Here is a 26,700-nt window from a genome sequence, read left to right on the forward strand (position 1 = left end):
ATATATATAGAGAGAGAGAGATATATAAAGTCTCAAAGAAGTTTAATCCATCTAAAGGATTAATGGCTTGGAGAGTTAAACTAAATACAGGTACTATGAGTTACATAGTTATAAGAATGCTTTAAAATGAGTCGTAGCAGGAACGTCCACAGGCCATTTTCACTCAGACAAATGGATTTGTTACTGTTTTGGTTCTGTGAGGGGAGGCTGGCTGTTTCTCTCAGGTCAAAACTGGCCGATTTCATTCTAAACCTAAATTTCAGCACGTTAATGAACGAGCTGCTTAGCACAGCTGGTTACATCATTTTGGCAAAATCATGCTAATGCTTCTACAGGCATTAAAGAGTTGAAGAGTAAATAGAGGCTACCCCGAGCGTTTCTGTTTCATGCACTTTGCCACACGCGACCTTGTCTAACGTGCTAAGGGTACAAACCCAGACTGAGCTGCGCTAAAACGTCCAAAGCGTCTGCCACTGTGACAAAAGCGCTCTTCACTGCTGGCTGCTCACTGAAAGCCTGAGGAAGCTTTGACCAACCCCTCTAAAGCTTTCTGAAACAGCAGGTGTTAACTCTTTCTTGTTATTTCGAGCCATTCAATTGCAAACAACTGCAGAGTTAAGCTTGGGCCGACCAAGAGGGCCGGCAGCCCAGCTGAGCCGGGCTTTGTGAAGGGCCATCGTGCTGCCAGTCGCTAGTGTATCATCTCACCAGAACGGTTCACGCTTTTACCTGATGACCAAGTGCCAGCCTAGTGCTGTACAGCATAGTGATTACTCCTGTTTTGGTTGGTTGGTTGGTTCTTCCCACGAGGTAACAGATGTGTAACTGACTCCATCTCTGTTCGTTGCACCGCCGCTTTCACCGCACTCGCAGCAGCAGGGTAGCTTGAGCTTTTCATGTCATGGTGCACCAAGCTAGAGATGGTCTGCAACTAGCAGTGCATATTTCCTGAGGCATTCATTGGAAAAGCTCGAGAGTACAAGACATAATTGGAAGAAGCTTTTGAAATCAGGCTACCACTGCTACTGGGTAAGGCCAATTTTTGGATAAACCATCTGCCCTGGTTCAAGTTAGACAAGAGCAAAGAACACGTGTGAGAAACACATATAAGGCAAACATTTCTTCCTTTTGCATCATATCTTGATATACTGATTTGTAAAGACTTCTATCACGACCTTTGTTATAACTATTACAACTCATTAAAACCGTATTACATAATACATTTTGCCTGTTGGTGTTGTATCCTTCCAAAGTAAGAAGCTGGTGTGCATGAAGTTTCACACACCATCGCTGCAGGACTCCCAAAGTTCAGGCTAAAGCAATGCTGTGATTATAAAATATGTCTGTAACGATGCCACGCGTGGTTTAAGAGATCATCAAATTGCTTTATTCATAAATGTGCTTTTCCACGTACTTTTTACACTTTGAGTTAAAACCAAGGTAGTTGTTAAACTAGAAAGAAACAACATCTTTTTAGAATGATTTGAGATTCCTTTTTCCTTCTGTTGCCTATGGAAGCTCTTTACAAGCCCCAGACCTTTTATCAAGCATTATTTAAAGAGTTTAGGGATAATTAGAAGATTGTCAATACTACAAGGATTAAAATTGCTCCCCAGAGAAGGGAATTTGATTGGAGTCTGTCAGTTCTTTCAAAGTCGAGATGAAACATCTTCAAAAAGTATTTTGGGGGAACATTTAGTAATAGTGTTAGATTACTCTCTAGGAAATCAAATGTTCAATGGAGAAGGCTTTGCAGGTGGGTTCATATCCACATTCACGGACACATTGTTAGAAGGGGGTAAATGCAGAGAGAATATGTAATTTTGTCATTCTAGCTCAAAAGAAAAGCTTTGTTAATGTCTAATTAATAACTTCCAGTTTGAAACCAAGTTTCGAAATGATTGCTCTCCTGAAGCAAACCTGAATTTATCAAGCTTCCCTAGAGAACAGGAAGATTTATTCCTTACTTAAAAGTCAGCCACCGCTTTGGATTTGCTAGGAGCATCTTATCAATTTTATCTTGGGATATGCCTCTAATTAGCATTTTAGGAACTATATTTTTAAGGATATGTGAATATCCATGACCTCCATATTTCATCAACCTGTTCTTAGTGTGCACATCATGAGAGATCACAATCCTGTCTTCGTAGCCTTCATCGATCAGCATCTGAATCCTGCGGAAGCAAACGGGACACCCGTCAGTGAAGGGTCTGACACGGCACAGAGCCCAGCAAGACTCATGTTTGCTACATTACTGTGCTGCTGGGGCTCTCTAATAACCACAACCACTTATTTTTAGGTACTAGGAAGACATATTCCTTCTATTTAATTAAAGTTAAACCACATGTTTTACTGAATGAGAAAAGCTCACCTCTGAAAACATGCCACTACACGTCTCAAAGTGGAGAAGGAAAACTCTCTCCACGTGGCATCTGGCTTTGCATTTCCAGCCCCATTAAGTCCATGGAGGAGTTCTAGAGCTTCAGCATCACTAAGCATGGGTGACAGGTTTTATCTACTTGAGTGAGTAATAATTTCCTACACCAACTCCTTCTCAGCAGGGTAGTTCTTGCTGCTGTCACAAAGCTAGTCCCATCACATTGAATGACAAATAAGACAGGCATTGCCCAGTGTGAGCTTATGGCAGGAAAGAAAGAGGAGCTAATTGGGCAGCCCAGCTGAAGAGACTTGACCCAACAATGACCCTTCTTGGAAAAAAGAAGGAAAGCTCCTGGTCACTCCCTTGCAGGAAAGCCTGCTACAGCGAGTCCTCCTGCTCCACATTTCACTCTGGTAACCTTAGTCCCTTGCTCAGCTCATCTTTCTGAATGCATTGGGTGGGTGCCTGTGCTCCTGTACTGCACAGCTGTCAGCTTGCCCAGACCTGACCAGACCTTAAAAGTGCTCATTCCTCATGAAGGCACTCAATTCCATCAGTGGCCAGCACCTTGAAATCCTAACTCATACCCTCCTGACTGTGCTTTGATCAGCAAGAAAGTAAACACTAGTTTTATAAGTAACTGCACTGTATCTGAAAGCCCTTCCTGTCAGTTTTTATTGCAATTAGTTAGGAGGACACATGTAGCAGGATCAAATCAACAGAGGCAGCAGGATGAAGGCAAGTAAGATAGAACTTGGTAAAATATTAGCATTTTTAAAAAAGAAACACCATAAATGGAGCCATATAGTGCACAACACTACGTGTACTGTAGCACTACAGCATCACAAGTATCTCCTCTAGTCTGAAATACAGAGAGACCACAAGCCAACCTGTACATACATTTTCCATTCAGTGTTTTCATCAACACATTTAAAGGTCAATTTGATTTCCACCTCTCTGGTGCTGTTTGACATAAAAAACACCTTAAGGAGATTGTCACTGTCACCCTATGTCTGGTGTAGAGGCACCAAAAGTCCATGTCATGGCATTTCTAACTCAAATGCACACACATCATACAAGGAGAAGACAAACTGTTCCTATTTTGTTCCTGTGAACAGCCTGCTACAAGAAATACTCAAAAGCCAGAGGGTTTATGGAGAGACATTGGTGGCTGAGCAAGTATGGATGGAATGAAAATGCTGCCACAGTTGAACAGCACTTGTTAACCAAGGCAGAGTCTGTTCCTCTACACATATTCCTGACAGTGCTGCTGGATGTGCTGACCTTCCATGGCACGGGAGAGGGGAGAAGGCACAGGGGAAGCGAGCAACTTTACCCATTTTAAACATGAAAACTGCAAATTCATTGCCACAGTTTAAAACACTGAGTGCAAGACTGAGAGCCCTGTTAAGGGAGAGAAATGATTTCTAGCATGAAAAGCAGCAGCAAATGCTTGGCAGTCAGTGGAACAGTAACCACGGCATCTTCTTAAGGACTGTCTGAAAACAGAGGAGTTTAGTTTTGAGGTTACTCTGACAATGAGGGAGGGGAAAGCTGTGTCTGAAATGTAAACAAAAGCTTGGAAGTTACTTCATTAGTGATCAGGGAGCAGAAATTCTTTCTCATCAAGGAGAATGAAAGAACTGTTTGTCACTCTAAGGAAGCACAGGCAGGCAGAATGGCAGCCCACCTGCAGAATCCTGCCACTGCACTGCACACACACACTGTGGGCAAACAGCACAGGAAGATCCCACCTCCAGACAGAGTGGAAGGAGCGAGATGCCCATTCCCAGCTGATCCTACCTCTCAGCCAGTTTCTGCAAGGAATGCACCTCCTTGGCAATACCTTGTGACTGCACAGCACAACAGATTTGCCGTGCAGCTGAGCTGAGACTGCGTGTGCTGGTGAGAAGCAGGGATGGGGTATCCTGCCAGTGGGGCCAATACTTTCACATTGTGACTGTGAGGAGCGTGAGTGTTACAAGGAGGAGACAGGAACCTCATCCTTGAAAAGAGAGAAAGGGCAAAAGGAGAGCGGGTGGAGAAGTGATGAAGTGCTTGGAAGAAGAAAGTCTGTTTTTCAGGATGGAAGTACAGAGATCAAATCCACCCAGGGCAATCAATGAGTTTTGCAGGGTTATCACATCTGTGAGGAGATGTAACGGGCTCAGGTGATGCTTAGTAGCAGCAGTAGGTTTCCAATATTACGTTTCAAACAAAAGCCAAACCTTAACATAAATCCAGTATCTTCAGCCTTTCCTTTTTAACAGTCTATATAAATGCAGCAGATGACAAAATGAAACCAGATCAGCATGGAATTAGGACAGAGAATAAAGTTTAAAAAGCTCTCAATCTTCTTATCAAGTATCTTTCTACAACACTGTGACTCCACATCTTCCTTTGCAAGTAGAAGGAATTACACACACTGCTCTAAAGATGTGACAGTGGCAGGAAGAATAAAAAATCCTTCTTTTCATATGGAAAAAAAAGCCCCACTTTGGAATAGGAAGCAGAATCCCTCTGTGATGTCCTTAAAGCAAGTACCACCAATTCATTTGTCAGCAGCAATGCTATCAGCTAAACTGCATGGCAGCGGGTACCTTCTGATTCTTTCGTTGTCACTCGGCATGTCAACGTCAGGGTGGAAGTGGTAATGAAGGAATTCGGTACCAAACAGGTCATACTCTAAATAGCACCCAAGTTTAGCAAATTCCAGAAGCTTCTGGGTATCAAATATAGTCCTGCAGAACGTAAATAACAGAAAGTCAGTGTTGCACCAGGAAGAGAAAGAATCCCACGCTATGAGGATGGGTATTTTGCAACTTCCTACTCGTAAGGAACAAAACTAATCATCTAAGATGTAATTTACCCCTTTGAAATAACAGGTCTCCTGTGTGACACATGCAAACTCAGACTGATACATGGCATTCTGTTTCTCACATTCATCTGGGACTTCATGCATGAAACCCAAAGCAAAGCAAAGCAACTCTTCCCCCATGAAACAATGAAAACATTTGTGACCATCTTTAAATGGAAATAGGAGAGCTACTTACTTTTGATATCACTAACCCTTTCAACAGACAACCTACCAAGGAAGGACATTTAAGGAGGAGGTTAATTCATAGTGACATTTAAAACAAAAAAAAAAAAGACAATGGATTACTTGCACAAGACAGATTTACTTTCCCAAAAGAGTAACAGGAGACAGCTACATCCAGGGCTCGTTTCATCCATCACACATTGGTAAGACACAACTTTGTCTCTCGTTTCCATTCTGTACTGTGATGTTTCTAGACTCTCATTAGAACAGCGATATATCATTGTTTGCCCTGGGATGTGGCCAGAAAGCCTTCAGGAAACACTCTCACCAAGAGATATAATGGCACTGTGAGTACCTGGGACATAGGCTTTGAAGCACATCTGAAAAGTGAAGGAATAAAGCTACTAAACCCCATCACTCATTTGCAAAAGAATGGCAACTGAAATCTATTCACCAAGAATAAAAGCTACCCAAAGGAAACCAAAAGCACTCCACTGATACTTTATCCTTTTATCTTTATAACCATACACTAAGTTAACAACAGTTAACCAACAAAGCAGTGGTTAAAATCTTTTCTTCTTGCAGATATTGATGTCACAAAATGATCTTCCCCTGTGCAATGACACCACAGTCTGTTGCTATGGAAATGACTGATGTCACAGTTTTAATATTACGACTTCACAACAGGACCAAGTAGGAGGAACAGATGGGTTGAGAAAGAGAACACCCTTGATCAAACAAGCCTGCCATCAGCAGAAGTCTAAGACTTGCCAACTGTAATTAATAAAAAATGTTGCTTTTAAATAAATGTTACAGTTTACAGGGTTTGAGCATTTATCCCCAAATGAGTTTTCAAAGTGCAGAGCAAGAGAACGGGTTATTTTAGATCCAGCCCTGCTCAGCTGACAGGGAGACAATAGCCAAGAGTATTCAATCCTGTGCAGGTGGCAAAAACCACCCAATGATGTATTTCAACACCACAGACAGAACAATTTCTTTTAAAAACTATTGTTAGCATTGTGTTTTTGGCTGCTCTGTCCCAAAGAAGAACAGGAGGGCTTCATGTCATCAGCCGTTGGGTCCCCTGGGCACCTGGATGTAGCAGCAGCAGCTCCCAGCTCAAATCACTAATCTCTGTGTTGGAACGAGGTGTCCCTGAGCAGCCTTGAACCCACAGAAATGGAGGTGGGACACAAGGAAGCATCCTGTAGTTTGAACCTCATCCATAAATCACAGCAGGAACACCCACCAAACCCCGCTTTTGTCTTCCAACAAAAGCTACTCAAGTGGATGCATGTCCATCTCTACCTTTATAACCCCAATTCCTAATAAAAGGCCAAAGCCACGACTCAATAGCTTTGGCTTCCCAGCATTTAGCTACACCATTGCTTCACTATAGACACTTCCTACCTTTTGTTTTAAGGTGTTAAATTGCAGCCAGCATTTTAGTTTTATCATCTGATTGTAAATCTGCCTGAAATCTACCATCCTGTCCATGACAAAAGCAGACATGAAATATGGAGCTATGTACAAATTTCTCTCACATTTAAGGGGCTGCGATGCTCCCACGTGGATTCTTCTCACTGGAGGAGACTTGAAATGTTAAAAGCACATTGCAAAGCCAAACCTCACAGTAGTTTAGAGTCTATGTTACAGCAAGTGCCAACCTGAATGTGTGAAAGTAATGACAGAAGGAGTGTAAGGAAATGTCATATTGCGCATCAGTGGCTGTTAGTGCAACTGCACCTCTGTCTTCACTGTCTGCCTACTTCTGCTGCCTCTTTGTCACCAATAAATAACTGAATTCAACAATTTGCAAGTGCACAAAGACAAAAAAAACCCCATAAATGGATGTTTATGCTGTATCAAAATGGCTGTGTGAGTACCGACACCCACAGCTTGCTCAGCCTTTCGTAATAGTCTCTTTCATAAACAGACACAATGGGATGCAGGTAAATACATAAAGCAAGCCCATATCACTTACACATAATCAAATATAAATACAATTTCACAGCACTGACTTTTATGCTCCTAAAATCTCCAAGTAAAACATTGAGCTCTGTGTGAATACATAGCACCTGTAGCTCAATTTGCCAGCTCTTAGAGTCTGTAACTGTTAGATATCTGGAGCACAGAGCTCTCGCCTGTATTACACTCAAAGAGGGCAAACACCACAATTACTGAGAATCATATGACCACAAGCAGTCTCTATTATTCAGTGACTGGCCAAACTAATCAATGCTGGGATATTTTCCAGCTCACCATGAGTAACACAAGGTCATACGAAACTGATTTGGTATCAGAGACTGTGTTTCTAAACTGCAAAGAGAAAAACACCTCAGTCCTCTCCATGTGTGTCATGGGGTTCCTGGTTTTTGGTCTTGAGGAACTAAAAGCTCTTTCATCTATGCCAACAACTATCCAAAACCCAGCTACTTTCTTTTTAAGGCTTATTTCTCCTGTCTGGTAGCACAATGTTAAAGATCTGCCTTCTGCTTTGATCCAGAATGCAGCCAAATCAAGGAGTTCTCTATTAGCTTCTGTGAGATATTGGTAAGGCCCTTAAGGGTGGCCCTGTTGTCAAAAACTCTAGAAGCCCAGCAGCTTCCCACCCAACTTGGTGAGAGCTGCTCAATGTCTAATGCTTCTGTAAACACAGGGACTTGAGCAGGGATACGAATGAATGGGATTCCCATTTGAAAATGAAAAGCATGTCAGTGACTCCTAATCTCACTCCTGGGCCTTCAAAGACAGTATTTCAGATCCCCAAATCCTTTTATCAAAGGGACTCTAAAAGCTGCTCCAGACTAAAGTGCTGGAAGCTGATCAAACTCTATGCAAAGTGTTATTTTGGAGTCAGTAAACTTGAAGATAACTCTTCATGTGCACAACAGAAACCTAGCTACTGGCAGAGCAGTTCCCCCAAACCCCAGTGGGTTATGGCAACGCTGCCAGAAGGACAGAACAGCCTGCTTACCTGTCGAGGTGAGACATGACAGTCTTGGAAGCATCAGCTCCAGCTTCCTGCAGAATGCGGATGATGTGGAAAGGTGCTTCGCTGTTCCTGCCAGGGTGGATGATAACGGGGCAGCCGAGCTGTGCCTGAGCCTGAGCTGCTGCCTCAAGCACTCTGTGCTCACTCTCACTCAAAGGCCAGGAGCAACCTATTTCTCCCACCACACCACACTTGATGTTAGTCCCATCTGCTCCATTGAGTATCTCATCGACAATAACACCTGTAAGCTAGAGGATCATGAGATCTTGGGTTATTAATACAATTTGTGTTGAACAGCATCAAATTTGGCTTCTGGACACTGTGCTAGTTGTAATCCTGAGGTTTTCCTCAACATAATTAACAGTTGGGTGCATGAAAACACTGCAGTTAAAATCTGGTTTCTGTCAAGTAATGGTATGCTAGCTATTCACTAAGACCAAAATAAACACAGGAGCAAATCCATTTAATGGTGTCCACTCACACAGTTGCCCAGGTTTGCCAAGAAAGCTGTTCTGTGTATAATTTGAGCACTGTTCTGTGTATAATTTGAACACTGATCTATCCTGAGACTATTTTTTCTTTTTTAAAAGGAAAAAAAGGTAGTTTATCACAAACCCTGTGCCTTGCTGCACTCCTGAACTGGCTCCAGAAACAATTCCGTGTGAATTTCTTACAAAACAAGGGAGTAGAGAATGAGGAAATGTCATTCAGATAGGGAAGGGAGAAACTCTGGCAAAAAAATCCTGAAAAGACGAGTTTAAGATAAATCCTGCTCATGGGAATGCCAATGGAAAACAACAGGAGCACTGCTGGCTTCAGATCTACAAGAACAAGGACCTGCTGACAAATTTACAGGGCCAAAATAAGCTTTTCAAACATTGATTGGCAGTCAATTGTATCATATTATATTTTAGTTCATTCTAAAAGCTTTAGGATTTTTCAATCAATGATGGCCAAAGATAGGACGAGAGGCAATGGATACAAGAGGTTCCAAAGAAACACAAGGAAGAATTTCTTCCCCGTTGAGGTGAGGGAGCACTGGCAGGGGCTGCCCAGATGGGCTGTGGAGTCTCTTTCTCTGGGGACATTCAAACTCACCTGGACGAGTCCCTGTGTGACCTATTCTAGGTGGTGCTGCTCTGGCAGGGGAGTTGCACTGGATGAGCTTTCGAGGTCCCTTCCAACCACTGAGATTCTGTGTGATTGTGTGTGTGTACTCCACACCCTGTCTCCTGAACAGCCTCATAGGACACACTGGTAAATACTCAATCTGCACACAAAAGTCACCCCAAGCTATTACAATTTACAGTAGGCTTCTGCCCAACGCTTTATCCCATGATCACACTCCCTCTGCTTCATGTATAACCAGCCTCCAACCATTTCTGTAGACAGTCAGAATCCACTCCCCTTCTGAAGAATGTCTCACAAAATAGTCCAACTGTCTCTGTCTAATCAGAAAACGTATCCTTATGTCAAATTCCCTAGCAGATGTGGAACCAGCAGTTATCACAGATCAGTCACTGCACAACCCTTTCTAAGTAACTGTCTTCTGGACTGGATTAAGTCATGATCCCCTGCTGACTACAGGCTGTCTGTGGGTCTCCAGCAGTCCACCAAATACACAGGGGGAAACCTTTGCCCCAGGTAATCTATTTCAAACTTTTACATCCAATTTCAAGTGATGGAAGAACATTTAGGGAAAGCAGCACTGTTCCTTCCACACAGCTTGGGTCTGGTGTGGTTGTCAGCACTGCTCTAGCTTTGACCATTGACTTTGAAAACGAATTTTCCTCATTTGTAAACTGTGAAAGGTTTTTGAAAACATTTTCTCAGCTCTGTTCACCTCATTCACAGTCTCCTGCCTCAGAGAGTTCTCTCCCTTTCATCACAGTTCCTTAATAAAAGATGAATGAATATTCATCATTATAGGAATATCTGGGGACCTCAGTCATTATTAACACATTGTCCTAGGCAGCATATAAACAATCTGATGCAGGGTCTGCCCTGAAAAGTCTGGTCAAATGGTACAGAAGAGGGATATAACACTGCCTGAGCAGGGCAAAGATTTACAACTGTCCTATATATACTGCAATTATTTATTGTTTTTACAAGAATTCTGGGTGATCTCATTGGGAAGCAATTAGCTAGAAAAAGAGACAAAAGAGGCAGAAGGGATATAGTCCTTCCTTAAAAACTGTAAAAGGCACAGGATAATTGGTGTTGGATCAGATGCCTGCACATGAAGTACTTTATTTTCCTTTTACTGTTGCATTATAACAAATCCCTGAGAGAAAATGGAGCTTAAGAACTGGAAATGCTGACAGATAATCCCAGCACACACAAGTACAGCTGGTCCAGGCGTAGCACACGAGCAGCAATGCTCTTCCCATGCTTTTCATGTCGAGGACTACTAGATTTCTTCTATTTTGCTGGAACTTATCTCTAATTTCGACTCATCCAGGGATGATTCATAGGAGAGAGACACCAAAGCAATGGCTAAGACTTACCTGCTCTACTGTCATGGCCTGTGTTTGAGAAGAATGAGTGGAATCTACATAAAAGCCAGCCCCAGCAATAATATGGACTCCAGTTTCTTCAGCAAGTTTCTTCAAGGTATTCACATCCCGACTAATTCCCGTGGTTGTGTTTTCCACAATTGTCCCACCACCTGCTGCTTTAAACTGCAGCAGCTCCTCCTTCACAGCATCTGTTTCCTGATACAAAAGAAGGTTTTCTTTGTGGCTGTAGGGATTTTGCTTAATCCAAAACAAGTTCTTCATCTGGATGGGCCCATCAGACAGAGGCTCTTGGCCTGGAGGAGGTGGACAAAAACTGCTGCTGTAGTCCATAGTCAAGTGTTCATGAGTCAATGTGTAGCCGAGGCAGTCTGGCTCCACGAGGCCCAAGACAGTCTGTGCTTTCCCTCTCAAAGAAGACATTTTTCATCAAAAAACAAGGTTGGGGGGGGAGGAAGATCAGATTCTGAAAGACTCTGGGAAGGAAGAAGAAAGGAAACAAACACATTTCAGAAAGAGCAAACCTTTTAGTCACCATTTCTGATCCCCTCCTGTCTCTCACGCGTGTACCTACACAGTGTGTGCTCACTGGAATGTTTCCAAACGCTGTTTCCAGCTGAGTGTTCAGTATGAAAACCAAAGCATTCCTTTTATCCAACTGTGCTTGTACCAGTGCTCTAACAATGTAAGAATATCACATGCCAGTACAAGGCAATCATCAGCATTTACTGTGCCATGGTCAATATCACATTAAGATAAGTGTTTCCTATTTAATAACAACCACTGTATGTTCATTGAGGATTCTCTGCTCCTCAACAGCTGTTAAATTTTGTCAGCTTGAGCCACCAGATGAACACACTTGGTGCCAAGGCTGAATATTCCTTATCAGTACATTGGGTTTATGTAGTTATGTCCTCCCAGACTCAGTGTCCACCTCACAGGACAAGGGAGCTGTCCATGTTTGGACACCTTGTCTGCTCCTCTGCACAAGGAATGCAGGGATGGGGGTGATCATCTGCTCCTTCAGCTTCAACAGGGGCTCAGGTTCTCCCAGCAGCCACGCTGGGGAGGTCTGGAACAGCCCAGGGCAACTCCTGGCTGACAACAGTCGCTACAGATACAGCGTGGCCTCCAATCAGTGGGGCAGAAGCCAAAGAGCTTTTCCCTTCTACTTCATCAGCCCAATATTTTACCAGTTAAGAACAGACCTCAGCCTAACCATATATTGCTCAGCCTCCAAGAGACTTTTGTTTCTTCATCTTTAACATGAATGAAACGTTACTCCTCAAAACTTCAACTGAACAGCGACAAATATTCACATTGAGGCTACTGTCTGCAATTGGTTTGTGTCAAAGGCATTTGCCCTGTGTAAGTCTGCTCTGATTCACTGCAGGTCAGAATCAGCTGCAGGTCCCCACGCTGGGATTTGGGGGTATTTTTCTTCTTTTGGGAGCAGGAGTAGTCTTTTTCGTTTATGTACCATATTAACATTAAACATAGCTGACTACCCTGTTCATGTTAGATCTTGCTGATGCTTGTTACAAAGGCTTGAGGACATACAGTTATAATCCCTAGTCAACCAAAATCATCAGTTATGAAACAAAATACATGTTTAATCATGTCCAGAGGACAGGACTAACTAGAGCATGCATTATTGATTAAAGAGAGAGGTCTTTCCCATTTCTGTCTCCCTTTTAGTGAATAATATCATAAACATGGGTTTGTTACTAGTGAAGCCCTCAGAGGACATTTTCCTTTTAACTGCTAAAGTTAATCTACCAGGATGACAGAAAGATTGAAATCTGAAGGGCACTGAACTCTACACATCAAAGGGCACGAGAACATTGAGATCTTTTGGGGGATACTTTCATCTCAGGAGAAGCAGTCATCGCCAGAGTACCAATGTACAAAAGTGACCCAGCCCCTGCAAAAGGCAGGTGGCACCTGCCTAGTGAAGTCTGGAGTGCTGGCAGTTATTTCAGTATGAAAACTTGGCCATCCTGAAGAAAAAGGACTGACTGACTATGTTTGCTTGCCTTGTGTAAAAAGCAGCCTTAGGAAGAGCTGTTCTTTTATGAAATCCCTTTCTTGCCTAGTGTGTCGACTTGTTTGAGAAGGCAGAATAATAATTACACTCACAGAACAGACTGCTGGGCTGATTAATAGAATGATTCACTTTGTGCCAAAGAAATTAAGAAGTCCACAATTTCAGAAAATATTATCATTGAGCAAAGAACTGAAAGCACAAACACCTGTCTTAGTCAGAAACTGCTACTAGCTGCAATTCAATTAGGTTGCCCAACCCAGTCATTCATTCCATCCTCGAAATAAAGCAACCCACTATTTTGGAGAAAGTTCAGTGATCTGAGTCATTCTTATATGCACAGCAAAAAGACTAACAGAATTCTAAGGTAATTGCATTGCCTTTGCCTGCTTCTTTTTTATTGTCTTCTTCATTTTGGTTGACTGTTAAACCCCTACACTGGTACCCAGTAAAACCCCTGACGGCATAAAGGGTGAGAACTACTTGTCTGCATTGGATATTTCTCTTTCCCCTTGCTCACTGACAATTTTCAAATCCATTAAGTTAGGAAAACAAACCTGTATAAATATTTTTGTTATATAATTAAATATTTAAGTTCTTTTGATAAAACTTGACACAAATTGATTACAGTCTGTTTCCTCAACAAGCTTCCACTTAGGGTTTTTAGTGATTTAATAGAGCAGTTACTCAAAAAGGCCTCTGTAATTGAATGTGAATTTTTGCTCACTTTCAGATTACTGCTTTGATAAAAAGTTGACTTTCAACATTTGTTCCCACTAATTCCTTTCTGACACTGCTAATTTAGATTACCCTCAATTAATCTGGCCTGCCCACTGACAAGACCTATGGGTTGTGTGAATGAGATCTTACAGCCCGAGGCTGCTGCCTTCTGATTTATAACAGCAGGAAGCATCTAAAATTACCAGTTCTGATGCCAGGTTCCCCTTGGAGCAGATACTAAGCCTGTTGATTTTTTAGACTCTGGATTTCAGATGATAGCACACATACAGAGGTTACAGAACCAGTGCCTACTATTGAACCTTTCGATTGAGGCCAAGGCCTGTTATAAATACAACCAGCATCACGAAACCAGAAAGTGACACAAGCAGGGTTTAAAACAGGCCTAATTTTATCTGCATGAAAAATATGATTAATATTAATGTCTATGTCTGCTTACTAACACAGTTTTAGAAACCCACTGCTTTTAATAAAAGGATTATGAAAAATAAAGACAGCCAAGAGCCTGTGTCTGGGATGATTTTTAAAACCACTGTCCTGGTATCCTCCCTGTAGTCATTTACATAGACAACATGCCCTGGTTATGCTACAATGATCCATTACTCCCACTAAGGTTCACCTGATGGAACCAGCATTTAATTATTGGCTTTAAAACAGATTTTGGTTGCAAGTGGCTTTTAAATAGAATACAGACTGCTGCTTAATTGAAGCATGAATATACAGACATCAGTGTTTGTGTGCTTTACTGATGACTTGCACACCATACCTTACACAGAACCTTCTTCTGAGAAAGCTTCTTCTTTGGTACACCAAGGACTGAATTCTTCACACCTCATTTAGCAATCTGAATATGTCTTCTACAGAATAATCTTCTAGGTTATTTGCACAGTGGAGATGGAAAGACATATCCATAGGCAACTCACCCAGGACAAGTCACCTTCTGCAGTATCAGTCTCCTTCCCTGGACTATGGAGGGAGCCAAGAAACAGTCCTGGACAGGTGTATTTTAGATAGTTCTGTGTAAAACATGTGAATTATATTTCCTGAATATTAACCCCATCTGAAGGGAGGGGAAAAGGTGCCAATTGCCAAGACAAAAGCTACACAGGTAGGCTCTTGATTGGCAATAACAGGAGAGTTGGGCAGAGAGGAACCTCATGAGGTTCAACAAGGACAATGCAGAGTCCTGCAGCTGGGAAGGAACAACCCCATACACCAGTACAGGCTGGGGGTCAAACTGCTGAAGAGCAGCTCTGCAGAGAGAAACCTGGGAGTCCTGGTTGATAATAAACTAAATATGAGCCAGCAATGTGCCCTCGTGGCCAAGAAGCCAATGGCATCCTGGGACGCATCAAGAAGAGTGTGGCCAGCAGGTCAAGGGAGATTCTTCTCCCTCTCTGCTCTGCCCTGGTAAGGCCTCATCTGGAGTCCTGTGTCCAGTTCTGGGCTCCTCAGCTCAAGAGGGACAGGGAACTGCTGGAGAGAGGCCAGTGCAGGGCCACCAAGATGATCAGCGGTATGGAACATCTTTCATATGAGGAAAGGCTGCGGGAACTGGGGCTGTTTAGTCTGGAGAAGAGGAGACTGAGGGGAGATCTTATTAACATTTACAAATATCTAAAGGGTGGGTGTCAGGAGGTTGGGACATCCCTTTTTTCTATAGTAGCTAGCAACAGGACAAGGGGTGATGGGATGAAGCTGGAACACAAAAAGTTCCACTTAAACATAAGAAAAAACTATTTGACTGTTTCAGTGATGGAGCCCTGGCACAGGCTGCCCAGAGGGGTTGTGGAGTCTCCTTCCTTGGAGGGCTTCAAGACCCCCCTGGACACATTCCTATTTGACCTGATCTAGGTGACCCTGCTTCTGCAGGGAGGTTGGACTGGATGATCTCTAAAGGTCCCTTCCAACCCCTAGCATTCTATGATTCTATGATTTTGGGTTTGGAAATTGTTGACTTATACTGTGGTGTTGCCAAGGTGTTCCTGCAAAGACCAAGGCTTCTCTGCTGCAGCTGCTGGATAAACAGAAGAATGAATGATATTTCCTGAAAATTACATATTCAGGTAGAAAGAAAAGGAGAATTGCCTTAAGGTATAACCAAAACTTCACAATAGCCTTGCAACAATGCCTTAACATTTGTGTAATCAACTCTGGACGAACCTTTACAACCACATTTGTACGGTGCATAAAATACGACTCTCATCATTAGCCAACTATTAAATACCAGGGAAGTAAATATTTTTCCTAGAGGTATTGTTAGGAGAAAAGAGACTTGCTGCTAAAAAGGTCATGGTACTGCATTCCTGACTCTGCTAAAAACTCCACTGAGTTCAATAGATGTTTTGCCTGAATACTGATGACAAGATTTGTGTTTCTGCTTTTCCCACCTGCAACTTGCGCTTCAGTCACTGTGTCATTTTAAGGGCCTTGTAATGGGAAGCCTCCCTGGGTTTGGATTAGTTGCTTCCTACAGTAATCTCATATTGCTGAGACATTATAATCACATCAACACAGTTTCCACACGCTAAGGCTGCATTTGTTTTGATCCACTGAGCACATTTTAATGGTATTAGCACAGATTCTCTCTAGATTTGTGTGGGAATCATTGTAGGGACATTACATTACAATGTGAGATTACAGCCATCCTAAATCCAGACTCCTGTGACAAAAAAAGCAAAAGGGATGGCTCAGTGAGTAGTTATTATATTCCAAAAGAGTTAAACACAGCTGTCATTTAGAAGTCATTTAGAAACAAGGGCTGCCCTGGCTGCATCAAGAGCCTTCTAAGTGGGTCTTGCCTTTATAACCCTGCAGGAAATGAGACATAGTGTAGGTTTGCTCTGTATTTACAGATGAATGAAATGCTTTGAGCATTCAGTTCTCCCGTGAGCAACTCTACAGAGCATGGAAAAGCCACAAATGAGAAATCTATGACACATCTGTAGTAAATTCCCATTATCTAGTCTATGCTGGGTTATCTCACCATTCCCCACCTGTAAACATTTTGTGACCAGGGAAGAAGTTAGCAAGACAAAGGAAGACGAGAGGCAGAGGGTAAAGCGACTGCACATCTCATATTGCTTCTGTGTCTTTTCACCCAACAAACAGAATCTGGAAATGGGGTAAAAGTATAGTGAAAAAATACAGATTTCTAGGCAAGCTCCTGTCTCTTCAGCAGAAATGGCTGAGAGGCTTCCCAGAAGGTGACACAGATTATTCTCATTAGAGTCGTAATTGTTCTTCCCTGTCTTTATAATTGACATTGGTCTTTTTTCATCTCCCAAACCAGCGCTATGAGATTATCTTGATTTTGGCTTGGAAAAACGAGCCGAGGGAAATAATCTTATCTATTCAGAGGCAGTGGGTGTTTCATTCACTACCTTCAGACTCTGTTAATTAAAAGATAAAAACAAGTATCATGACAGCTTTTCACAATATGGCCCTTTGCCTAGTGCAGAAGTGTACTAAGGGGACAAGGGCACGCTTGTACTTCCATGAGTACCAACACCGAGGCCTCAGGTTCTAAGGATTGATGTCACACGGGAGATTTTTCATGACTAAAGCTCTTCTCAGCGACAAGGGGAGCACTTACAGTGCCTCTCTCCTTCCTTCAATGGGGCACCTGCACTTTCCCATCTTTGGATGCACTTGCTGTCTTTTCATGGAGCAAGTACAAACCTCACAATTTCAGATATCTCTGTCTCTCGACTGCAGAGAAACTGGCCAACAGATTCAAAACAAAAGAGAAACCTAGGAGAACATTGCCTTAATTTTTCCTGAAACACTGTTCTGGAGATACTCAGAAGAGCAGGTTAATGATGTGGCCTTCAATGACCTACCTCTGGTCCCCCAGCCATTTATAAACATGTATTTCCTTAAGAAGCCAAGCTAAAAGAAATGCTAAATATTGTTTTTCACTAGATTTTCTATATGTCCTTTGAGCAACCAAAAAACCTTTAGAATATAAAAGTGAGAAAGGATCCTGAGAGACTATAAAGTTACAATATGTGGTGTGAAAAAAATTAGGAGGGTTTCAGCCCAGCTTTATATCATCCTACAGTAATAAAAAGAAGTTCCCAGCAAAATATGCACGAACACACACCACAGCAGTTACACTGCTGAGTGGCACTGGTGATGTTTTACAACCTAACAGCAAAGCCACTTAAGTTTTAAGTGAAATTTAAACACTATTACACATACAAGAAAGGCCAATGTATTGATTGTCTGCCCTCAGAACTCCCGAAAGCACACTCTGGGGTCAGGAAGTAGGCAAGTGAGAGGAAAAGCTTTTAAATGTTCACCTGAAAGGGTAAGTGAAAAGTCTCCCTCCGTTGCTCAGCTGGTGCAGGCAGACAGACCTTCTAGCTTCACACTGCTTGAGGGTCACATTCTTGCTCTAGCTAGGCTTCGAGCCAGACACATTTCAAGCAGATTTCTTCCTTACAGTTGAACAGCCACACCAGAACAAAGTGCAGCCCCTCGGATCGATTTCCCGTATGGCCACAGGTTTGGGATTGAAGCAAGGGTGTGTGATCTGCACATGACCACGTGTGCACGTGCACAGTGACGTGCCCCTGAGGCAAAGTCTAAGCCGCTTAACGTGTAGAACTTTGCACAAGGGTTATTTTTTTCAGTTTGGTTAAAGTTCAGTTGTTGTGAACAGAAAAGTCAGACTTTTATTCTACCTTATTTCTGCAGAAATAACAATCTCAGTATCCAGGCTTCTTCAAGCAAAGTCACATTGAGGTTTCTGTTCCTCAGAGAGATCTCAGACCAACGTCTCCATAAGCGTTTTTTTCATCAGCATCTCCTTATAGAAGAACTTCAGGGGATTCTACACTTTGGGCAGCATCCAAAATTACTCCTGATGAAAGGTCAGATACAAATTTCCCCCCAGGGTACAACATTACATTAATGATGTTTTACATGCATGCATAGTGCTTTTAGGTCAAAAATAAGACCTGAAGTCACATTATGCTGCGTGCAAATTCAGGCTGAGTCCTGCACATCGATACGTACGTTTGTATTCCTAAGCCTGAAGAGAATCACATTTGCTTCTCGTGTGTGCTGGGCTACAAGCACATACTTTCCTGCTAGGACAAGATGTTGGAAAACAGTCTGTGCTTCTCAGGAATGCATGTCCAGTCTTTTTTCCCTCTAAATTTCAAATCCAAAACAATCATACATCTAACTCTACCCTTACTGATATTCTCATTGACTTTAATTGGTTTTCCCTCTACTTAAGGTCAATTGTGCTTCAATATTTTCACATGAGCTTCAACATTTCAGGAAGCATGTCAGATGGAGCATTATCACTCCCTTGTGCAGCACCACCACCAAAAGCCACACCAAATCACTCTGCAGATCTTCACCTGCAGAAATGAAGAGAAAAGGGATGGAGGTCTAAGGCTCCAAAGAACAAACATCATCCTTCTCACCACACAAATCTAAGCAATGGAAAAGAGAGGTTCACCGCTACCTCCTGAAAAAGACTGCACACTACCAGCTAGAAAAATTCAGATGAATGAATCCCAAGGTCAGCTTAGCAGCAGAATGTAACAGTTACTAATCCACTGAGACCTGTGAAACCACGCACAGTGGAACAGCGTGGAGATGGGGTTTGGTGCCTCATGCACGACCTGAGAGTGCAGTGACTGGGATAAGCAGTGATTTCCAGAAAACCCCTTTCTTTACAGAACTAAATTCAGTTTCCCATTACTGCAAATAACTGTATCCCAAAACTTCCAACCAGTCTAAACACCCACTGGAAAAAAAGTACCCCAAGAAAAGCCTTCACAGTTTCCACTGTGACTGTTTTCCATGGCTGTGATGGGAAATAGAAGCTGTATGCTCTTCTCGAGGTCCACTTCTGCTCTAACAGGAAACTAGCCCACACAAGAGAACTTAATGTGAGACAAGGGAAAGTTTAAAGCTGATGGGTCTAACTTAAGAAGTATCTTTTAATTTAGAGGCTATCTTTGCAGGGTCTGCATGCTTTGTCAGTGGTCAAAGTTAACGGCCTCTTGCTTGTATCACTGTTGTTTTAGGCTGGCTACAACAGTGGAACAGCAGGAAAACAAATACACACAAGTTGACAAGACCATCAGGTCTTCTGCTCTCTTTCCAAGTAGTGCTGAATCTTCAGTCTTAACAAGAAACAGTCACAGAACCTTGTCACTGTTTTGCCTTTTTGTATCTCAGAATATTATAACACAGTATTTCTGAAAGAAGATACAAATTTGTACCTTTGTCTTGGAAACTACTAAGTACCTGGGTTTTGAAAAGTCCTCACTATCCAGTCTAAAGTGAATAACAAAGCTGACAACCCACAGGAGTTTGAGCACTATGACCAGTTGAATAGTTCCAGATCTAACTGAAAATGACCCATTTGCCAGAAGGTACACAAATCATGGTAAGTAGAGAGTTAAATTCCTTTCATTTGGTGACTGGTCTTCACTACAGTGACTCTGGACAGGGCAAAGACAACTGTGGGATAAAACAGTTTTCCTTTTACACTTTGAGGTAAGAGGTGAGAATGAGTAGAGAAAGAGCCAGGACCATTCTTTGGTCTTCCCTCCTCCACACAAGCTACCTCCAGAAGAACCCTGTGGCTTTGGCTCCATGCCAAACTAAGGTTTTGAAGTAACTTTGAGAAGAATGACCCAACATGTTTCTGCAATACTGAAGAATTGTGATTTACTTAAGACTGCCATGTAAGAGATGGTAGTGGTGGGTGTTTCTTCTTCCTTTCTTCCTCTTTTACATTTGTGATCAGAAAATTATCTTAAAGCAGAAAACCTACCTCACCAGCTTTGAGAAAATGATTCAATTTCTGGTTAGAATTAGGGGGGTGGGACGCTTCCTTTCTCTTCCAGTGCAGATGGTAATTAAATGACTTGTACATTCTCCAGAAATACAGAAGACCTAAGTTCAAAGCTGCTCTGAATCAAACCAGAGACCTGAACCTTACCTTTCTGCAACCTGGATGATTTCTAACCCTTCCCCTACCAGACAGGTGGCCAGTCTGATGCAAGCAAAAGTCTCCTTTCTCTGTTCTGACAAAACCTTAACAAGCTTATTAAAAATGAACCTTGTTCAGTATTTCAAGTTTTGAAAGATGGAAAAATATTTCAGATCTACATCGAGTGTGTCATGGTTTGACATGGCAGCCTTTTCTGGTATGGGGGAAGGGGCTGCAAAGATGGCTCCTGCAAGAAGTTGCTCACAACTCTCCCCAGCTCAGAAAAGGCTCACTTCTGGGGCTGAGCCAATTAGACGCCTCCACAATCACTTTTTAAGAAGAAGCCGGAAGGGGAGGTGTCTTCCTCCATCTTCTTTCCTTCTTCTGCCTCTTCTTCTCTTCTTCTGGCTGGTGGTGGTGCAAGGAGTAGGAACGGTGAGAGAAACAACCATGCGGACTCCAAGGTCAGTGATGAAAAGGAGGAGGTGTGCTGGAGCAGAGACTCCCCTGCATTCTATGGAGAGAACTGGTGAAGCTGAGATTTATTTTCATTTCTTTAAAGACCCCGCATCAGCGGTACAGACTCATTTTGCTAAAGCTGACCTCGGACCAGGGGCAGTGATTCACTTCATTAAAGGCCCTGAGCCAGGGACAGTGATTTTGGCCGGAGGAGGCCTTGTCCCGAAGGAGGGGCCCTTTATCACTATGGCCGGAGCAGGCCCTGTCCCGAGGAAGGGACCCAATATCCACAGCTGCAACTGTGGGGAGGAACCCACGACAAAGCAGCTCATTAAACTTAGGCCCAGAAGAGGCCTTGTCCCGAGAGAGGGACCTTGCAACTGCAGAAACTGCAACCGCGGTGAAGAATCCACGTCAGAGATATTCACCAAGGACTGTGTCCCGTGTGAGGGAACCTGTATCGGCAGAAGCCGCAGCTGCTGGGAACAACCCACACCAGAGAAGTTTGTTAAGGACTGTGTTCCGGGGGAGGAACCCCGTGTTGGAGCAGGGGAAGAATGCCAGGAGTCATCCTCATCTGAGAAGACAGAAGCGGCAGAGCCCATCTGTGAGAGACTGACCACATCCCCCACTCCCTGCCCCCCTGAGCTGTTGCGGGGGGAGGAGGTAGAGATATCGGGAGCAGTGAGCTGGGCCCGGGAAGAAAGGAGGGATGGGGGAGGGAGATCTTAAAGTGCTGGTTGTAATTTTCTCATCATCCTACTCCCTTTTTGCTTTTATTCTGTTCTGTTTCTTGTAGAATAAACTTTCCTACTTTCCTCTCTAAGTCGAGTACTAGAGTCTGTTTTGCCCAGAACCATAATTGGCAGTGAGCCCTCCCTGCCCTTGTCTCAATCCACAACAATCTTGCTTATCTTTTTACTCCCATTTCGCTGGGTCCTCCGCCATCTTAACGAGGGTGGGGGTGAATGGGGGCATCGAGCGAGAAACTGTCGTGGTGCTGTTGTGCTAGCTGGGCCAAACCACGACAGAGTGAAATAAGAGAATTCACAGAATGATCAGAGAAATAGCCCTTTAATAAACACAGAACTGATGCCATATGCTTCACTGTATACCAATTTTTACATGTAAGGAGCAAGCTGACAGCTCCCTAACTACAGAGGGAAGCAGTGACATTTGTTCCTGCTCTGCCGTGCTTTAATTTAATACGTTAGCACTGGTCACCTATATGAAATGTAATTAAGCATCTGAATGCCACTGTTGCCATCTTGGATTATAACTCCAAAAATGAATGTGATGATGGTGACATGATGGCAAATATTACGTCTGATAAATCCCAAAGCATGAGAGGCATTCATAATAATAAATGACATTTCTGTAGTCTTTCATAGAGCAATCCCAAAGTAGCCGACAAAATGATACAAAACTACCTGCTAGAAGCATCGCTTCACCCATCAGTGGAACACAGCTCCCAGCAGAAAGAAGGCAACAACCTTTCAATGCTACAGAACATATTACAACAGAGGATGTCAAAAAAATGTATCTGGTCTAGAGCACAGGGGAATTCCAGACAAGCCAAACACTTTTCTTCCAAAAGCAAGTGACCTCTGGCTAAAAGTTTGTTACATTCCAGAGTTAGTAGGAGCCTCTAGCAGACAGAAAACACCATCCTTAACGACAGATGCACCTAAAAACATGAACTATACCTACAAGTTTCTTAGAGATCATATACACATTCATGTACTTGCTTGGCCAAAAAATGCTCCTCTGAGTTTCCCACTAACAGGATTTGCTTCAGCTTAGGACCAAGTTCATTACAAGACCTGCTGCAGAGAGGTTGTCAAATGCCCAAGGCCACAATTGGGAGGTTGCTTGGCTACACTGCTGAAGCACACTAGGCAGAGGGGCCCTGATCCTCCCTCACACAGAACCAGCACTCCTCTCCGCAGCTCGCCAAACTGGTGCAAGAGGAGGAGAAAGCAGGGTATCTGGCTCAGCCGTGCCTTGTAAAGGGCAGCACACCCCAAGCCATGGAGAAAAGGCATGGTGTATGGATCCCAACAAGGCTTGCAGGCAAGTCTGGAGCTCTGCTGTTGAGCCTTGTCAAGCCTAAGCAACTGCAGAAGCACGTGGCAGAGGGCCGAGGGTGCTTCCAGATGGAGAGGCAGCTGAAGGCAGGCTTTAAAGGCCCCAGTGTTGGATTGTGGCATTTGTTCCTTCACGGAGCCACCCTCAGGCACTGACAGGAGAGGACAAAGTTCCAGTATTGAATTTGCTATGACTGTACAAGTATTAAATACCAGCACTAGTAACAGCTGCGTGGCTGCTCTCGCACAGCAAGGCCTGTCTAAGCTGAGGGGCTGCTCTGCTGATAACCACTACCCGACCCCGTGAGATGCTTCTCCAGAAACACGGCGGTGTCCGTCGCCTCCAGCTCCAGCCCCGCTGCGGGTCTCCCTGCAGCAGCCCCGCCTGCCCCGGCGCCGCCTCCTCCCCTCCCTCGTCCTCCCTCGTTCCCTCCCTCCGCCGGGGCCGCCCTGGGGCGGGCTGGGCACGGCCTGCTCTCAGCGGCCTGGCGCGGCTCCTCAGCCCCGGCCCCGGCCGCGCCGCGCTGCCCTCAGCAGCCGCCGCTCCCCGGCCTCGCTGCTCGGGCCCTCCCGCGCCGGCAGCCGAAGGGGCGGAAGCAGTTCTCGCCTCTCGACTCCGGCGAAGTTCTCCCGTCCCGGGCGCTTATCGGGCCGAGTCCGGGACGGGCGTTCCGGGCCGCGAGAGGCCGAGGAGCGGCCGGGCGGGCTGAAGAGACGCGGCCCCGCCGCGGCTGCCGCCTTCGCTCGCTCACCCCGAGGGCAGGAGCCTCTGCCGGCTGCACGTCAGCCCCGCCGACCGCCACAGGTCCCAGCGGCCGCAGCCTCCCGCTGCCGCCCCGCTCGGGGCGGGACTTCCCCGCTCGGCCCGGCCCCGCCCCGGGACGGCAGCGGCAGCGGGTGCGGGGGTGCGCGGGGAGCGGCGGGAGCGGCCGGGCCGGCTGCCAAGGCGGCGAGGGCTCTGCAGCCCGGGCGGGCGGCAGCGGAGGAGAGCGCTGCCCTGGGGCTCGCCGGGCTCGGCGCCCGCGGCGGGCTCTGCTGTAGAGCTCCCTCCCCGCCTCCCCCGGTTCGTGTACCCCAGAAGCCGTTCGCCCTTGGAGAGGTGCGGCAGCGTTTTGTGCCAGCGTTGGCACCAAGTACCGACGAGAGCCGGTGGACGTGAGCATCCTGCGTGTCCTTGCTTGTGCCCTGTTTACGCAGCGCGGGGGAGGCTTGGATCCACTGAGTCATTTTGGGCGGCTGGGAGGTCGCGCTGGATGCTTGGGCTTGCAAGAGGCAGGGTTTTTTTCTCATTTGCCCTTGCAATGCAAATAACAGGGAAGGTGGAAGAGGTGCTTCCGAGTATCCACAAACAGGATGACAATGACAGTGATTCTGGATAAAAACGCAGGTGCAAAAGATGAAATAAAAACGAGCTGACACCAAGTTCTTGCACTTCCCACCCAGGATCTCAAAAGTGTCTTATTTCCCTAAGGTACTATTCCACTTTATAGAAGGGTAAACAGATGCTGGCAACAGGACTAGCAAAGGCACAAAGGACAGTGAACTCCTGCAGCTCTTGCACACAGCCAAAGCTGCAGCAAAGCCACCCTGTGCACAGGGCAGACTTAGTACCTGAACCCAGGAAGGAGACCTCAGGCTTTCTTGGGAGAAGAACTTACTGTTCCAGTTGCTGTCCATGGTACTTTGGCTACTTCCCTGTCCCCATTTGTACCAGGTTGTGGCCAGTAATGGCCCTGTATCCTGCTGTGCAAAGCCCCAGCCTGTGCTCAGTGTTGCAACACAGTGAATACGAATGGATTCTGGAGTACCTGCCTTCCTGATGTCTTTTGGTTGTGTGGGGGAGCTGGATTCTAGCTTTCATTCAGATCCTCGATGATCCTGTGATGCAGAAAGTGAGTGGGCAAAACTGGGAGTGAAAGCCAATGCAAGCTGATGCTCAGGCCTTTTATCATCTGTCTTACAGTGAAGGACAAAAGTGGAGGGAGTGGATGAAAAATGAGGAGGGTGCAGAAGTAAACAACTTTAGAGAGGTAGGAGGTAAAAGCAAGTTGTATTTTTATGAAAGTGATGGAGAAATTGAATTTTTGCTTAAAAAATCCCCCAAACAAACCTAAAAGAAGGGAAAAAAACCCACAGTGAGACTACTAGACCCGAGGAGTAAAGTCCACGATAACTGGTGATATGAGTACGGGAAGGGCTCGACATTTAGGCTGTCGAGCAAAAGGGAAGTTACTGCCCAGTAATTTAAGGATGATGAAGCAAGTGAAATGCTTGGGACATTTTGAATTAGCAGCCAGTCACCATGTATGTGCAGCAGTGGTTAAGACAGATAGACGGCTGGAGCTAAGCTGCTGGGATGGTTCCAGCTGTCAGCGTCACTTGTTTTTTCTTGCTTCTCACATGAAGTCAACTGAGTATGGGTCCTGCAAAGATTAAGTGGAGATATGAAAGCCTGTCATTTATAATGCCTTGTATTTCAACATGTTCATATTGCTGGGCAATCAATGCAGGAGAGATTATGTATGAGAACTATGTTAAAAATAGTCATGCAATGCTTTATGGGACATCATTTGTCACTGGCCATATCAAACCTGTTTTGAAGATTTGCAATGAATTTTACATAAGGCCTGTGCTTCTACATCTCTTTTGTGTTTTAAAATATAAAGGCAGTATTAAAACTCGGGTAGGTACAAAGTAAAACCATATTCAATCTGCATTTTTACACACACAGAATGAGCTTCTCTTTAAAGCAATCTTCAGAATGTCCAAATCAAAGTAAGGTACTATATTTTTATTTTTTATGTCCTTGACTTCAACCTGCTACAAAACAGAGGCTTGTAAACATAAAGTAATGAGACTGTCTGGTTCAGACCAAACGTGTAGTGAACAGTGAAAACAAGTCAGCAGCTGGCAGCATCTATACATATGACACTGTATTCACAATTTAGGTGATATACAACCTCATGTAATGTATCTGGCATTTGAATCCACTTCCCTAAGTTTGAAAACCAGGCTGTGGGCTTCCTAGAAATATTGGATTCATTGCCACATTAAATGGCTCACAAAAGTGGGGGAAACAACACCCCCAAAAACCTCTTAGCTTTGTTGCTATACAAATAGCAGTGGTGACTGTCAGTAACACCACAAACTAAAATATCCATCTTGCATGGTTCAGAAACAAGGAGAAAGAGTTTACTATTTAAAAAGAAGGAAAAAGTGTTCTTTATTTTTCTAGGTCTGCACTGAAGAAAAACTTATTGCCTTTAGCTTTTATAGAAGCTACAGTCTGCTCAGGGCTAAATAACGCCCTTGCTTTTTGTCCACCTCTGCCATGCAGTGACCAAAAGGGACACTGAAGTCGATGGCTGATCCATTTTTCACTTTGGGACACTGTTGTAAGCTCTGTCCACTCTTTAACAGTAGACACAAAATAAGGACCAAATACTTGCGGTCCATGAGCTTCAGTAGCATCTCCTC

General features: G+C 44.2%; 1 protein-coding gene across 1 annotated transcript; it reads right to left on the reverse strand.

Moving 5' to 3' along the window:
• Window positions 1–1,364: 1,364 nt before the first annotated feature.
• PTER (phosphotriesterase related) lies at window positions 1,365–24,065 on the reverse strand. The gene is made up of 5 exons (XM_061996697.1): window positions 23,976–24,065; window positions 10,923–11,407; window positions 8,398–8,663; window positions 4,981–5,121; window positions 1,365–2,174 (listed from the first exon to the last, which is right to left on the reverse strand). Exons 2-5 carry the CDS (start codon window positions 11,352–11,354, stop codon window positions 1,964–1,966), a joined length of 1,050 nt encoding a protein of 349 aa, XP_061852681.1. The 5' UTR covers window positions 11,355–11,407; window positions 23,976–24,065; the 3' UTR covers window positions 1,365–1,963.
• Window positions 24,066–26,700: the final 2,635 nt, after the last annotated feature.

This window comes from Colius striatus, chromosome 5 (genome assembly GCF_028858725.1).
Source record: "Colius striatus isolate bColStr4 chromosome 5, bColStr4.1.hap1, whole genome shotgun sequence".
Lineage (NCBI taxonomy): Eukaryota > Metazoa > Chordata > Aves > Coliiformes > Coliidae > Colius > Colius striatus.